General features: G+C 41.9%; 1 protein-coding gene across 1 annotated transcript in view; it reads left to right on the forward strand.

Annotated features, from left to right (window-relative positions):
* Positions 1-17,758, forward strand: part of LOC140357106 (helicase ARIP4-like) — a 67,597-nt gene that overhangs the window by 10,507 nt on the left and 39,332 nt on the right. The window contains exon 2 of the mRNA XM_072442024.1: positions 2,448-2,576. Within this exon, the coding sequence (XP_072298125.1) occupies positions 2,480-2,576 (97 nt within the window). The 5' untranslated portion in view covers positions 2,448-2,479. The remainder of the gene's footprint in view (positions 1-2,447; positions 2,577-17,758) is intronic.

The raw sequence follows: 17,758 nt of genomic DNA on the forward strand, positions 1-17,758 counted from the left end.
TCCTCCTCCTCCTCTTCCTCCCCCTCCTCCTCCTGCTCCTCCTCCTCTTCCTGCTCCTCCTCCCCCTCCTCTTCCTCCTGCTCCTCCCCCTCCTCCTGCTCCTCCTCTTCCTCCTCCTCCCCCTCCTCTTCCTCCTCCTCCCCCTCCTCCTCCTCCTCCCCCTCCTTCTCCTGCTCCTCCTCTTCCTCCTCCTCCCGCTCCTCCTCCTCTTCCTCCTGCTCCTCCTCCTCCTCTGGGACATAATGCAGTAAAGACAAACAGCTGTCAGCCGTGTTGGTGAGAACAGGCTTTAAGTTTTTAAAGTGACGTTCCTTTCCATTGTTGCCAGGCAGAATTCGCTGCTGAGTTTCTAAGGTTCAAGGTTTTGCCAGTTGAAAACATTAGTGATGCATTGTGGAGAATGTAGTTGTCCACATGGCTCCAGACTTGCTGGAAGTACAGGGAGAATGTGTAACTGGGCCCTTCTCCCATTGCAAATAGGACACACTGGTTGTTCTGTTCTTGTCTTGTGTCGAGCGCTTGTGTCTGAAAAGTGCAGCAGGTTTCTTGGTTCAGTTTGGTATTAAGTGCCTTTTTAAAGTGGATGTCTATTTTTTATGCAAATCAATGTGTCAAAGAAAGTCCATAGATGCAAGGAATATAAAATATTAGAGAGTCCTTTTAAAAAAAATATATATATATATATAATATAATATATATATAATATATATATATATATATATATATATATATATATATATATATATATATATATATATATATAATATATTGGTAGAGGAGAAGGAATGTACTGGTTGCTTCCCAGTACAATAAAGACCCAAATAATAGAAGGGCTAGTTGATAAAATTGACAAAAATACATTTGCATCTAAGAAAGCTTGGTAACTGATCATTTAGAAAAATATACAAATGCCAGAACTATTTTGACGATGACGATGCACAAAAGTATAGGTGGCATTTTGAATACAAGTTGTCTTTTGAATAATTGTGTCTTTACATTGTTTGAACCTTTTGTTGGGACATTCAAGGCAGACGACAGGTTAACCGCTCTGCCACTGTAACACAGGGACAACATGCAGACTTGGAATCAAACCCACAACTCTAATCACAGCTTGTAGTAAGTTTAGAGCCTCCAGGTGCATGATTTAGGTCAAGTTAAAACCGTTGTAATGGGGCCAGCTCTGACTCGTTGTTACATAAGACACACTGGGTCCTTCACAGTGCTGCTATAGAACCTTATGCAAATGGCACTGGATCAAGTCGTTTTGGGCCTGCAGAGAACGCGGCTCAAATGTTATGTGCCCTACTTTGAGACAAGGAAAGCCGGGCCCGTCCTTCAAAGTGTTGCACAAAGTTACTGCAAAGTCGTATTCAACTGTAGATGCAGTACCCAGTTTATATGTTTGTCTAGTATCTATGTTTAAATGCACTCCGTAATGTGTTAAATCAACAACGAAACGTACACCGTGAAGTCACAGCATTTTATTTTGAAGGAACATCCTGAAAAAGAATGTATGGAGAATATGTTTGTAATTTTATGCCGGCACATTTTCTGCTGATTTTCCAGATTGTTTTTCTTTGAACAAGTATCAATACAAGAAATAACATTGCATAACAGGACTTTTCTTTTTAAATGATCCACGTGGTCTAAACGGGTCTCGAGTGACAAGCCTTTTCCTTTATATAATATTATTATGACAACACGAGCTCATTTCAGAAGACATTTGTGCACAGTCTTACATTAACATTGTAGTGTCGCTGACCCGAAGACCTGTCAAACTTGTGACGTGTCCAGCAGTGATTTGGGGAGATTTTTGCACACTGCGCATTAATGAGCATTTCTGTAAATGTGCCAGTTTTAGCTGTAAAGTCCATTTTCAACTGTAGTACCTGGGCAAGGTGTAGTCGAGGAACATATTCAAAATGAACAAAAATATATACATTCATTACAATTAAAATGAGTAAAATTGGTAAGATATGATTTTAACAATTTAATTATATTCTCAAATCCAAGAACCCTATTCAAATAAATCATTTGAAATGTTGCTCCACCATTGAAGAAATCCTCAATCCTCAATTTCACTCAAAACATTTAAAAGCACAGCCTAAATAATCAACTGTGTCAACATCAGTCAAGTCATTTTACAAAATAATTGTATGTATTTGAAATGATTATATTTTATTGTTTATTTACTGAATTAATGTCAATAAGAAGCTATAATTAACCTCATTATTGTAATGTATGTATACTTTTTTACTGTTATGTAGATGGAAAGTAGCAGAAGCTAAATCTGGTACTTTTCTTTTGTAACATTTGTTCTAGGAGGACAAGATGATTCAGTTCATTGATAATCGTGATTATTCCGGTCACAATATAATCGTAAGAACTAAAAAATAATCATCTTTGCAAAAGAATGAAGTCTGATTGAATATTTGTCTCATTTCCAGGTGAGATGTGCCTGAGGTAGCAGAGTCTGAGCATGTGTGATGCAGAGGAGGCCATGTGCTGGGACCAGAGGAGCACTGACGATGACGAGGAAGACTACAGCGACGAAGAGGGAGAGGAGGAGACGTGCTGTGAGTACTTTTCATACTCATAATGTATTGTTTCTAAGGACGCATACTGTATCGTGCACGATTCTGAATATTTAAACATGATTTTGAGTAGAATTTGCTTTGGTATCTCGTGTTTTAAAATAAAAGGCCAACAAAAGCACACATCTTTATATCAGACATGCATTTCCCAGGTCAGGAATTGACTTGGAGCACCATCTATTGGCCGCAGAGGGAATTACAAAGGGGAAATAAACAAACCTAGCTTGCTCCCGTCATGCTAACGTAAGCACATAGTTGAAATTAACACCATTACGAGTCTTACGATGATTTATGGACCTAAACATCAGAGAAGATCTCAGAACTCGGCCTATAATGTCTGGGCTCAGAGGAGAGGACTCAGATTACTCAGGATCCATCAACTAGCTAAAATGTATGTATTGATGTATGGGCCTTTAAAGCTGCATTGTGTCACTTTTCAGGTGGCGCGTCTGCTACCTCCTCGTCACCATAGAGTTGTTATTGCTAATGCTTCGTCCTGCGTGTGCCACAGTTTAGCATCAAACTTATCAGTCACCATGGAGACACGCAGGTTACACCAGGCCAAGTTACCGGTCGGATCTGTGGCAAGGCGACACCGCTCATTGTGAGAACGCATGTTTTTCAAGGCTTTTCTAACATTATAAAAACACATGTACATTAATGTAAGATGCTGATATTTCATTTGGGCTGACCAAAATACTTTAATGTGACAATGCAAATGTGTTTTTTTACAAATGTGTTCAAAAAGTGTAAAGAAAGAAACAAAAGGAAAAAAGACAAAAGGACCTGCACTAAAAATGCGACTACACTGCTCTCATAAGACTTAGTAAAATAGGGTTCTGAGTTTATAACTAAGGTGGCAAAAACAAAAAAAGAAAGAGAAAATGTTAAAGATTGAAAGCATTATTTCTACTTTGTCTTCCAAATACAACCATTTCTTTAAATCCCCCACTATAAACTGACATTATGTGATCATTCTAGTTTGCTGTGATCTGAGCAGGTAAATGGACACAAATGTGCACTTATACACTTACTTACAATGGGGAGAGAAACCAACACTTTAAATCAAGCGTAAAGTACTGTTTGGAGTACAGTGTGTCGTAAGTATTGTGTCTAAATACATTACTCTAGTAAACATAGTTGAGTAAATGTCAGGGGCCCCTCTGCCCCTGACTCGTTCCCTAAGTGGCTGTTCGAGTTCACATCCTATCCACAGTTCTACTCCTGCTTTCCAAACCCATTGTCATTGGTTACACAACACATGATTTATCTCTGGCTTTATTAGCTTTGGTGTGGGAGGAAGATTTAGCGTCGCTCTAACTTCAGTGACGTCAGAGGCTTTGGGTGACACTGTCCTCATTATGAAACACTTCAAAAAGAGAGAAGGACGACAGCAGCGGTGAACATGTCCATGATGTGGGCAAATGATACGTCATCATGTTAAAACTAGAACTTACTCATTTTGTAACAATCATAATAATAATGCACTGCACTCCAACAAAGCAGAGGGAACTACTAGTTATGAGTCGACTAATCTATTTATTGAGTTTGAAAATAAACACAAACAGAAGAAGTAGTTGAAATGACTGAAGTTGTTTAAGTGCAAAGTGAGAATAACATATGAACATACTGGTCAACAAATATATAACATTTCAATTATTTTGTAGCTCATCAACATTAGAATATTGAGTAAATAGTTTATTATCAAAACTATTGTAAAAAAAAAAACACAAAAATTCCCAGACTCGATTTGCAGATTGAGAGTGACTATGAGAGTCGAAATGTGTTGTTCTTCTAAAAGTCAAGACGATACAACGTAATGTTTTCTACAGTGGAACCCTCCTGGACAAACGAGGGACGACACCGGCTTTGTCTCAAAAGCAGCATAACTGGGAATCTGGACGAATGACATATGTTGAATGATTGATCTGAGGCTTGATGCAGCCGGTGTCACTGTGACAGATGGAGTTCTGCACTGAACCTGTGAAGAACATTCTCACACCTCCATGTCTGAAGCCACAGCACGGCAACCGGGTTGTACATGTGCATATGGTAACCGAGGAGGGAGGAGGAACACACACAAGAAGGCAAGGAGGAGGAGGAGGGAGGAGGAACACAAACAAGGGGGCGAGGAGGAGGAGGGAGGAGGAACACACACAAGGAGGCAGGGAGGAGGAGGAGGAGGAAGAACACAAACAAGGAGGAGGAACACACACAAGGAGGCAGGGAGGAGGAGGAGGGAGGAGGAACACAAACAAGGAGGCAGGGAGGAGGAGGAGGGAGGAGGAACACAAACAAGAAGGCAAGGAGGAGGAGGAGGGAGGAGGAACACAAACAAGGGGGCGAGGAGGAGGAGGGAGGAGGAACACACACAAGGAGGCAGGGAGGAGGAGGAGGAGGAGGAAGAACACAAACAAGGAGGCAGGGAGGAGGAGGAGGAGGAGAGAGGAGGAACACAAACAAGGAGGAGGAACACAAACAAGGAGGCAGGGAGGAGGAGGAGTAGGAAGAGAGGAAACAAGGAGGCGAGGATGCATCTGAGTTGGGTCCGGGGCTTATAAAACGCAGTGGGTTGTACAACGTATTGTGTAACTGGAGATGTAACTTGTGTAACTCGAGATGTAACTTGTGTAACTGGAGATGTAACTTGTGTAACTGGAGATGTAACTTGTGTAGCTGGAGATGTAACTTGTGTAACTGGAGATGTAACTTGTGTAGCTGGAGATGTAACTTGTGTAACTGGAGATGTAACTTGTGTAGCTGGAGATGTAACTTGTGTAACTGGAGATGTAACTTGTGTAACTGGAGATGTAACTTGTGTAGCTGGAGATGTAACTTGTGTAACTGGAGATGTAACTTGTGTAGCTGGAGATGTAACTTGTGTAACTGGAGATGTAACTTGTGTAGCTGGAGATGTAACTTGTGTAACTGGAGATGTAACTTGTGTAACTCGAGATGTAACTTGTGTAACTGGAGATGTAACTTGTGTAACTGGAGATGTAACTTGTGTAGCTGGAGATGGAACTTGTGTAGCTGGAGATGTAACTTGTGTAACTGGAGATGTAACTTGTGTAACTGGAGATGTAACTTGTGTAGCTGGAGATGTAACTTGTGTAACTGGAGATGTAACTTGTGTAACTGGAGATGGAACTTGTGTAACTGGAGATGTAACTTGTGTAACTGGAGATGGAACTTGTGTAACTGGAGATGGAACTTGTGTAACTGGAGATGGAACTTGTGTAACTGGAGATGTAACTTGTGTAGCTGGAGATGTAACTTGTGTAACTGGAGATGTAACTTGTGTAACTGGAGATGTAACTTGTGTAGCTGGAGATGGAACTTGTGTAACTGGAGATGGAACTTGTGTAACTGGAGATGTAACTTGTGTAGCTGGAGATGTAACTTGTGTAACTGGAGATGTAACTTGTGTAACTCGAGATGTAACTTGTGTAACTGGAGATGTAACTTGTGTAGCTGGAGATGGAACTTGTGTAACTGGAGATGTAACTTGTGTAACTGGAGATGGAACTTGTGTAACTGGAGATGTAACTTGTGTAGCTGGAGATGTAACTTGTGTAACTGGAGATGTAACTTGTGTAACTGGAGATGTAACTTGTGTAGCTGGAGATGTAACTTGTGTAACTGGAGATGTAACTTGTGTAACTCGAGATGTAACTTGTGTAACTGGAGATGTAACTTGTGTAACTGGAGATGTAACTTGTGTAGCTGGAGATGTAACTTGTGTAGCTGGAGATGTAACTTGTGTAACTGGAGATGTAACTTGTGTAACTCGAGATGTAACTTGTGTAACTGGAGATGTAACTTGTGTAACTGGAGATGTAACTTGTGTAGCTGGAGATGGAACTTGTGTAGCTGGAGATGTAACTTGTGTAGATGGAGATGGTTTTAGGATGACCATACGCCACATTAAAAAGCATAACTGATATTTACAAATACTATCTATAATAATAGATTTTAAAATCAATTGCCAGGACCACAAATTAGGGTTGAGACATAGTAAAGTTCACAAATCTACGCTTTGCTTTTGTAAAAATAAGAATGAGATGCATTCATCTTGGACAGAAAACCATTAATTGTGGAACACTGCCATGTTTGAGCCAAAAAGTCTCTTCTATTTCCATTTTTTTCTCATTGACTGTCCAAAAAGACAAATGTGACGCACTGATGACAAACTGGAAATGACACATACTGGGGCTGTGCAGAAAAATGTACTTTTGATTTTGGCCATGTTTTTTAGATGGTTAAAAGCTGCTGTTAAAGTTCAAGTCTGAGTCATTATTACCCCCAGATTTATAACTTGGTTTGTAGGTTTTAGAGCGAGACTCTGGAGGTGACGCTGACACTTTCTCTTTGTCTGAGTTCAGCTGGAGAAAGTTGTTTTGCCTCCACACTGACTCTGGCACCAGCAGGAGGCCCTCTGGCACCAGCAGGAGGCCCTCTGGCACCAGCAGGAGGCCCTCTGGCACCAGCAGGAGGCCCTCTGGCACCAGCAGAGGCCGGTCCACACACTGACCTGTTGGATGCAGTGACAGAATCCACTGGTCCAGATTCACCTGCGACAGTGAAAAATAGATCTGAGTTTTAAAGCAGTAACTTTTTTTTGAGCTTTTGATCATATTATGTCATTGTTCCCTCATCAGAATATACCTGAGCTGTATTTGGCTTCATTTACACTTTTTAAACATTTGATGAATTTTGTTATCAAGTCCTCTCCTTCTGAGCCTTGGAAAAAACCTTTGTTCAAAATTTCCCAGATTTGTGACATAATACATAGAACTCTAAGATCGTCAGTGCTGTTCTTAAGTCACTCATTTTGAGCATTTCTGCTCTCATTAAAACTTGCATGACTACGCTGGCTGAAAGCTAGCTTTTGTTTATTCCCCTTTGGAATTCTCTCTGCTGCCTGTACATGAAGTTCTAACGTTTAGGATATACAGGATTTTCAGTTCTAAAATATGATATGCCAAAGTAAAGTTCCTCTAGAGTCTAGACCATGTTTAAAGGGTAAATAACAATGCAAATAGAGCAGAAGATGTGTACTTTAAGATAAGATAAGATATTCCTTTATTGTCCCACATGGGGAAATTTCATTGGTGCAACGCAGGTAGATACAGAGGTAGATACAGAAGAACAGATCACTTATAGGAAGTCTGAAAAACACTTTCACTAGAAGATCTCCTATAAATAAATAAAAACTCCCATAGACAAATAAATAAATAAATAAATACCATTGCATGTGATCACGACAGTAATTGCACATGAATATGTGTCACGACAGCACATAGATTGCACATGAATTTCACAGTAATTGCACATGAATTGCACATGAATTCCAACAGCAATTGCACATATGACAGAAATGCACATCAGTATTAGGTTAGGTCAGTATTGCGAGTGTTCAGTACTAACAGTTTTTGTTATAAAGTCTGACAGCAGCAGGAAGGAAAGACCTACGGAACCTTTCCTTCACACATCGAGGGTGGATCAGTCTCTCCAGAGCGGACAGAGTGTCCTGCAGGGGGTGACACTCATGGTCCAGCATAGATGTGAATCTAGCCAGGACCCTTCTGTCCCCCACCTCCTGCACCGAGTCCAGAGCACAGCCCAGGACGGAGCTGGACTTCTTGATGACTCTGTCCAGCCTCTTCCTCTCCCTCTCTGTGATGCTGCTGCTCCAGCAGGCCACACCGTACAGGAGGGCTGATGCCACCACAGAGTCATAGAAGGTCTTCAGGAGTGGCCCTGTCACTCCAGAAGACCTGAGTCTCCACAGGAGGTAGAGCCGACTCTGGCTCTTCCTGTACAGTGCGTCTGTGTTATGAGTCCAGTCCAGTTTGTGGTTCAGATGAACACCCAGGTACTTGTATGAGTCCACTCTCTCAATGTCCCGTCCCTGGATGTTCACTGGTGAGGGGGCAGTGGGGTGGCGTCTGCGGAAATCCACCACCATCTCCTTGGTCTTCCCCGCGTTGATGAGGAGGTGGTTCCGCTGACACCAGTCCACAAAGTCCTGCGCCAGTCCTCTGTACTCCTCGTCATCATCGTCTGTGATGAGTCCGATGATGGCAGAGTCGTCAGAGAACTTCTTCAGGACACAGCTGTCCGTGTCATGTCTGAAGTCTGCAGTGTTAAGGGTGAAGAGAAAGGGCGCGAAGACAGTGCCCTGGGGCGCCCCCACACTGCAGGTCAGAGTGTCAGACACACAGTTCCGGGCTCTCACAAACTGGGGTCGGTCTGTGAGGTAGTCCAGGATCCACTCTGCAGGTCGTACTCCACACCAGCCGTCTCCAGCTTGTCCCTCAGGAGCTGATGGTGTTGAAGGCGCTGGAAAGATCGAAGAACAGAATCCTCACAGAGCTGCCAGGCTTTTCCAGGTGAGAGAGAGAGCGGTGCAGCAGGAGATGACGGCATCCTCCACTCCGATGCCAGACCGATATGCAAACTGCAGCGGGTCCATGGCTGAGCTCACGGTGGAGCGGAGGTGGTCCAGGACCAGCCGCTCCAGTGTCTTCATCAGGTGGGACGTGAGAGCCACTGGCCTGAAGCTGTTGAGGTCTTTGGGGCGCGATGTCTTAGGCACAGGTACCAGACAGAAGGTCTTCCAGACCTGTGGTACCACCCTCAGCTTCAGGCTCATGTTGAAGACATGCTCCATAACTCCACACAGTTCATCTGCGCAGGACTTAAGGAGCCTGGGGCTGATGCTGTCAGGTCCTGCTGCCTTCCTCACTTTAATCCTCTTCAGCTCACTCCTCACCTGTGCTGCTGTGACAGTCAGTGGTTGGCAAGGGGACCGTGTGCTGGGGGGATGGGTGAGTCCAGGCGAAGTGGGGAGCTGATGGTCCGGGGCAGATAAGCGAAGAGGAACAGCTGCAGGGCATTGTCCAGCTGTGGAAGAGGGAGCATGCAGCTGTGCAGGGGGAGGGGCGGGTGACCTATCAAACCTCAAGAAGTGAGCATTTAAATCATTCACCCACTGTAGATCCCCCTCTGTCTGGGCAGGGGGGATTTTGAAGCCAGAGATGGTTTTCAGGCTCCTCCACACTCCCTGAATGTTCTTTTGCTGCAGCTGCTCCTCCATCCTCCTCTTGTAGCCGGCCTCAGCCTGCCTGATCTTCCTCCTCAGCTCCTTCTGCACAGTCCTCAGCTCCTCCTTGTTCCCTGACCTGAAGGCTCTCTTCTTCTCCTTCAGCAGAGCCTTCAGTTCACGGTTAATCCATGGCTTGTTGTTTGGAAAACACCGCACCGTCCGGGAGGGAACAATGTTCTCAAAACAGAAGTTGATGTAGTCCGTGATGCACTCTGTGATGGTGTTGATGTCCTCCCCATGTGGGTCATAAAGCTCAGTCCAGACAGTGGTGCTGAAGCAGTCCCTCAGAGCCTCCTCGCTCTCAGCAGACCACATCCTCACCTCACGGGACACCACAGGCTGCCTGCGCACGATGGGTTCATACACAGGCCTTAGATGTACAAGGTTGTGGTCCGAGCTGCCCAGGGGAGGGAGGGGGGAAGAGGAATAAGCCTCCTTGGTGTTGGCAAAAAACAAGTCCAATGTTCTATTGTCTCTGGTGGGGCAGGTAACATACTGGGTGTATGTTGGTAGAACAGAAGAGGGAGAAGCGTGGTTAAAGTCACCAGAGATGAGGAAGAGAGCCTGTTATTGTCATAATTATTGCTAATGCAGTTGAATTTTTGCCAGTAATGCTTATATTGTTCTATTTGTTTACACGCTACTGTAAAGTGCTCACAGAAAATATGTTTCCCACAATGGTTTGTACAACAAAGAGACTTAAACTTTGCAAGCCTTCAAGACAAATACTTATAATAATCTTTCACCAAACTCTTACAAACTTTCCAAGCGTTCCCATGACGACATCGTGATCACTTCTCATCCAATCATGACGCTTGTGTATATTTTTATCCGCCCTCAGAAGGACCTTTCCTCTGTTCCAGCAGATGGGAAAACATGTTTATTCACCGACCTGCAATCACCCACACCCCTCTTCTTTACGTCCGTTTCCCATAGCGACTGTTGCCAGAGTACAAGCCTCTCAGCCTCCTGTCGCCGGGGAGACACTTCCCTCTCTACAACGCTCCACCACCCCCTGTGCTCCCATAATTCCCCTGTATACCCCACGGTCCTCCACACTATATATGTATATATATATATATATATATATATATATATATATATATATATATATATATATATATATATATATATATATATATATATATATATATATATATTATAACTGCCCTAGATGTTTATTTGACCAGAAATGATCAATGATAGTACAAGTATAAGTCAAATAACTAAACAAATGCATCAATGATAAACTGTAAATGTGACACACAGATACTGCGGCAGATTAGACAAAATATGCGAGCCAAATATTGGTCAAATTTTCTTTTCTTTTTTTCAAAATCAAAAGACAAAAGAGAAACATGGTACACTTTTCAATGTCAAACTGATACCGATATGTGGGGAAACCTTTCGATATCATCAGTACCCATATTGGAACCAGCATATGACCCATTCCTAGCTTTGGCCCATGGTTGCTTGGTAACAGTTGTGAAATTACCTATATCCTACCTATACATCTGCTGCCGTGCCAACCAAGAAGTATAATTAAAATTTGAACTTCATCAGAATTGTCTAACTAGGGAACGGTAAGAGTGAAGCTCACTCTTACGTAAGATGCAAGAACCTGAACATGAAAGCCCCTCACAGTCATTTAAAGATGACTACAATAAATAGAGAGAAAAGCAAAAGACAGACTTTGTCTACACAAATTGTATGAGGCCAAAAAACAGCTAGCGATAGACTTACTTATTAATTACTTTGTGGATAATACTGTATGTTCTATCGTTGGGTTATGAGATTGTACTTATATTTTGCACAGTTCCTTCAGCTTTGACTTCGCAGGCTTCAGACACCTCTCAATATGAAGACTTTTGTCATCTCATGCTCAGCCATTCATATTTAGATGAATGTGAGGGGCATGAATGAGGTGTGCGACCAATTTGTTTGCACATTAAATGTGTTTGGCGCTGCTGCTACCGCCACCGCCACTACCACTACTACTAATGAGGGATCACACCGGTTTGTATTTGAACTACCCTTAAACAAATTAAAAAAGAACTAGGATTAGGTCTATGATGTATATTAATGCAACCAAAAGCCGCCACTGATGTAGAAATATGTATTAAAGGTATTTTACCCATTACCCTCTCCAAACGAGCTGTAAAACAGCTGCAGTTCATCCAGAACGCTGCTGCTTGGGTCCTGACTAGAACCAGGAAGTATGATCACATTAGTCCTGTTCTCAGGTCTCTGCACTGCCCCCTGTGGTTCAGAGAATAGACTTTAAAGCAGCTCTGCTTGTGTACAAGTCTCTCCATGGCCTAGCACCAAAGTACATCTTGGATATGTTAGTGCCATATGAACCATCTCGGACTCTGAGGACCTCAGGGACCGGCCTCCTGCTGGTGCCAGAGTCAGGACTAAACATGGACCGGCCTCCTGCTGGTGCCAGAGTCAGGACTAAACATGGACCGGCCTCCTGCTGGTGCCAGAGTCAGGACTAAACATGGACCGGCCTCCTGCTGGTGCCAGAGTCAGGACTAAACATGGACCGGCCTCCTGCTGGTGCCAGAGTCAGGAGTAAACATGGACCGGCCTCCTGCTGGTGCCAGAGTCAGGACTAAACATGGACCAGCCTCCTGCAGGTGCCAGAGTCAGAACTAAACATGGACCGGCCTCCTGCTGGTGCCAGAGTCAGGACTAAACATGGACCGGCCTCCTGCTGGTGCCCAGAGTCAGGACAAAACATGGGGAATCTGCGTTTCAGTTTTATGCAGCTAAAACCTGGAACAGTCTTCCTGAAGATGTGAGACAGGTTCTACTCTGACAATGTTCAAATCTAAGCTAAAAACAGTTTTGTTTAGCTGCGCATATGACTGAAAGGATTTTTTCTTTGCACTCTTCTCTTTTGTTTGTGATTTTATTAGTTTAGAAAATCAGTTGGATTGATAATTTTTAATTTAGTTAATTTTATTGTATTTCTGTTTCTGTAATTTCTTTGTGATTTGAATGCATTGTTCCTGCTGTGTGAAGCACTTTGAATTGCCTTGTGTATAAAATGTGCTCTACAAATAAACTTGCCTTGCCTTGCCTTACCCGATTTTATTTTTCATGTAGTAAAGTCAAATCTGTTTTCCCCGGTTTCCATATATTTCACAGCAGCTCTTAAGTTCAAAATGAGTCAGTTGTGCGCTGTCTGCATCAAATTATCATAGAGTGTTTTATTCTCATCAAAACAGGAAGTGCGTTGTTTGCATGCTAATGTTCGTTAGCTTTACCATGACCGTAAACTCTGCTCTGGCCTCTGAAAGTTGTGAAAAGCGGTGAATAATTTGGATGCTCAAAATGCATCCGGTAAGTGGGAAATACGCGTGGACTGCTCTGTTATAGCGCCTTTAACTTTATAATGAACCAAAACTGTCAGGTCCAGTATTCTATTTCTCTTTGGTCGTCTTGAACACCCATGTGACCATAAAACAAAGTTAATGTGGTCCGATCACGTCACGCGACCCAACACCAACCCGCCCACGTCTCGACATCATGCCACCACACAAGAGGGAGGGGCGGAGACTCACCTTTGCCACAGTGCCACAGATACACTACAAACTCCACCCACTTTCTCCACTAAGCCTCTGATAGCTAAACATGGTTATGATATTATGGGGCAAACTAAACCGCCATAACAAACCGCTTCACCGTCAACAGTTCTTTTAGCTCTGCATATTTCCTTGTCGGTCTGCCTGGTATGTTTACACACTAAAAAGCGCTGTACCTGATTCTTAAAAAAAACTTGAAATACTTGAAAAAAAACGTTTAAACCGTTTGCAGAAGTCCAAATGTATTACTCACTTCCTCACGTACTCCGAGCATCCTAATTATTCACAGTGACCAGGTAGCTGTAGTTATTGTGTTAAGATTCTAGTAGTATTTATTGTAGCACAGAACTTATCTTCATTCAATCTAGGTTTGTCAAAAGTATCAATTGTAATGACTACTAACAGATATAGTACTATTATTTTGTGTCCATGTCAGTCTATTGTTTTAAACCTTGAATAAAAGCATTTCTAAATTGTCATTGTGGTATCGAGACAAAGTATTTTCCTTAGAACCAAAATCCACATTAAAACTAGTATCATTAATACACTACCGTATTTGAACCGTAGTATAAGTCGCACCAGCCAAAAAATGCATAATTGAGAAGAAAAAAATATATATAAGTTGCGCTGGAGTATAAGTCGCATTTTTGATTTTTGATAATGAAACGTTATGATCCAAAAACGTGATACAGCTTCCACACTTCTCCTATTGGTCACCCTCCATAATGCTCGTATAGTGACGGGTCCTTTAAACCAATCCAATCGAAGTGTGAACTCTGAAGAAGTACATGTCGTATGAGTACTTGACGCTACAGTGTGACACGTCAAACCACAAGACATATCATAATAATCATTTTAAACATACTTGATATGTCGCGCTAGTTCCACTGGTGCATGTTCTGTTTTTCAGAAAAGTTGGATTCCTCAAAAGTGAGAAAAGGTAATTGTTTCTTTTTGACTTGTAGCTTAAACCCTGAACCCCAGAGACACATGAGCTCCTTCTGGATTACAGCATTTAACTTCTTACAGCTTTATTAGATTTAAACGGGAGATAAACATGTTGTTTTAGTGACGATTGCGACTGTACGCACTTACTTTATGCCAACACCTGTAATATCTCTGACACAAGTACTTTTCAGTATTTTGTAAGAAAAGAGATTCAGTCACACCACAGGACATGTTTCTGTTTATCATTGTTGAAATTACAATTAAATTAAACACAATTTTAATCTAAAACTATGTGTACTTTTCGAAGACATTTTTGTGCTCTGTTAAGTTTAATTTTTGAGGAGAAAAATACTTTAGAAAGCAATTTAAAGCGATAACAGAAGAAAAATGGGTGATATAATGTTTTAAGAAATGTATTTTTGTGTCACTACGAAAATTTTAATACATTTTTTTTTTTTTGCCATTCGGCGAGGTCAGGATTTTAAACCATAAGGTCAAAAAATACCCTAAAAAACCCCCAAACTGTCTAAAAGCTGTCTGACCAGGAACTGTGAAGAGGCAGGTGTTATTTTTAGGATTTTTCTGGGTTCTCTGTTCATTTTCTCGCCGGCGCTGTTTGAGTAATGTCTTCTCAAATACACATGCGACCTCTGCTGGTTAGTATTCTAGGACGTTATGTTTTCTTTGGTTTACGTAGAGTATCGACCCAAAACATGAGCCGTATTCCCCCTCGTCGGTCCAAACCAAAAAAACAGATGGTGTCGCTGAAGGACAAGCTGGACTATTCAAAGCTGGAGTTTCTTGGGGTTGTCGAGATGGAAAACTGCAGTTAGAAAATTGGGCATGCTGTATAGACACTACCCAAGTTTATATCTTATCATTCAGGGCAGTTTTCACAGCGAGTACCACCAAAGAAAAGATTTGGCCTTCCAGGTACCTCCCAATCGAAAAATGTGTCTAAAATGGGACTAAAGCAGGACTATTCTAGGTCTAACTTTGGACTAAGGACTACACCAACACCTTATTACCCAAAGACAGAATGCAGATAGAATCCACTCTGAATTAAAAAGGGTATTGCCCAGTTACCTCACAATACATTATGTACATCCCATTTAGCCGGTGTTAGGCGAGAGTTTTTTAATAAGTTGTTTTGCGAGCCCGCCAACGTCAAAAACAGAGATTCTAAAAATATATATATATATGTTTTTTTGGGCAAAACCTCAATAAAAATAAAAATAAAAATGTATTCTGCACCAGCATCTCCAACCTCCGAACATTTCTGCACGATAGATCGTCAGAGCTTTAAAACTCTCGCAGCTCACGGCTTCCTAGATCGACCATAGATCCATGAGATCAACCGGTAGATTAACATGAAGGATGCGGGGTGGGCGTGGCTTTGGCTCGCGCTCGCATTCATTGAACTCGTGTTTGATCGAGGAAATGGAGAAACAACAAATTAAAAAACTCGCCTTATGCATTGGAATTCAATGCATTGGAATTCAATGTTCACAGGGCCCTTAATACCAGAATACAACAGAACATACATAAAGAAGTCGCCTTTTCAGCCTCGATGCAGTAGTCAGCAGGTAACATGACATTTTATAATGAATTTGTTGTTTAAAAGTATTACTAGAAGCATCTCTGTATCGACACACGTATTGCCAACACCGTATAAATATTCTACTGATCAAAATCTATGAAAAGCCCATAGTGGTGGCTCTCTACTCTTCAGAAGTGAAATGCAAATTGGTGTCAGACTAAATCACGACTGTTCTCCACTGGGACCATGGGAGTTTATCCCATAGATTTTAAGTAAACCATTTTCTACAGGAACAGACGTGTTCTCTGTCCTGACAACTTTGGCTTCATAGAGAGCTAATTAGCATTTGAACGTGATGTAAAGTTCATTAGATGTGGGTTTGGGTTTCCATAGAGATCTGTACATTGCTCACAGAACGTTCAGTTCAGAAGAAGTGACAAAGTGTGAAGATAAATTTAGAAATAACAAGTTCCAGCACAGAGCAATGCCAAGTCCACAGAAAATATGTTTTGTATGAAGTGAAGCGTTATTAGTTATTGTACACTGTTGAAATGGAGTATATCAGTGAAATGTGAGGAGAAAGTGTGCACTGTAAATGTTCATCTTGATTTATTCTTTTGTCAGGGATGAGAAGTCATAATTCTCTTATTAGGAGGTTTCCAGAGTTTAAAGGACACATTCTGCAAGGTTGACTTGTATTTAGCTTCATACAGATGTTTTTTATCATTATGAGAAATGACTGCTGCTCCAGACTGGTTATTTTAGTTTTGAACATTGCTCATTCACGAGGAAATCCTGCACAATGAGATTCTATTCCCTTTATTCTATTAAAGTCATATGATTAAGCTTTTTATGAATTGACTGAGGTTAATTGAAGAGAGTGGAAACCCTTGTCTGTCCCATTGAGGGTCTGAAATTTGGAGACTTGTTGTAAACTGTCTGTTTGGCCCAAAAGTGAACAGTTTTCATGTCGTAAACTTCTTAAAACACTGTTAAAACAGTAGTTTTTTCAGGCCAAACTGGTTCTCTGGAGCTGGAGCTTATTTCTAGTTATTCATTTTGTTTTTGTCTTACTTTTTCTTAACCGAAATACAGTATTACCTGAATATTCTTTTTAGAATTGTCGAAAAAAATCATTACTCTGATACTAATTAATGTCATAAAGAGGGTTAAAACTAGTTATTAGGCCCAAGCGCCACAAGCTGGCGAGAGGCCTATTAGTCCCGTAAGGCCGTGCAAAGCACGGCTGCGAAAGTGCGCACGAAATCGAGCGTGAAGCGCTCGCCCACTTCCAAACACTGACTAACGCACTCCTTCACTCACGCACGCCCCGTGCATACTAATTAATAGTATGAAAATGGAACATTACCGTTGTAAACGGGCAAAGCCCGTGCAAAAGTGCGCACTAAACGAGCACTTTACATTGGGATGACGACCGTTTTGCGGTGGTCTTCCCCATATAAAGCACTCATTTGCCCTAAGTAGCTCACGAATACGTTCCCCATCTCTTGCATGTTCCGTGCATATAAGCATGTAATGCAAAAATTGAACATTATTACTGTTTAGAGGGCCAAAAACACAAAGTGGGCGGAGCCCACTCAAAATTAACGAAAGTACCGTCAGTGACCAGGGACCCACACCATGAGGTAGGAAAGCTTCCGAAAATGCATAGTTTATGATATTTGAAAAATGGGAAACATTGTTTTCGCATCGGAATATTCTTCTTTCTTTCTTCTCGGGACCAACCCCCCTATTTTTCACCCAGTGAACATTGACGAAAAGTCACAAAAATTTGCACACCTCTAAAAATCGTGCCTCTCTACATTCTGGCTATTTCCCTTTTCTAAAATTTTAAAATTTGGCGCAGAGGTAGATGGTGACAAGAGAAGTAGAAAATATTATTACGGCAACGCCGTCCGCCCAACCAAATGTCGGCCATATTGGTTCAAAAATGGCTAAGCATGACGACGTT

This window comes from Eucyclogobius newberryi, unplaced genomic scaffold (genome assembly GCF_026437365.1).
Source record: "Eucyclogobius newberryi isolate DKJ021-1_F unplaced genomic scaffold, fEucNew1.0.hap1 SCAF_124, whole genome shotgun sequence".
Taxonomy (NCBI): domain Eukaryota; kingdom Metazoa; phylum Chordata; class Actinopteri; order Gobiiformes; family Gobiidae; genus Eucyclogobius; species Eucyclogobius newberryi.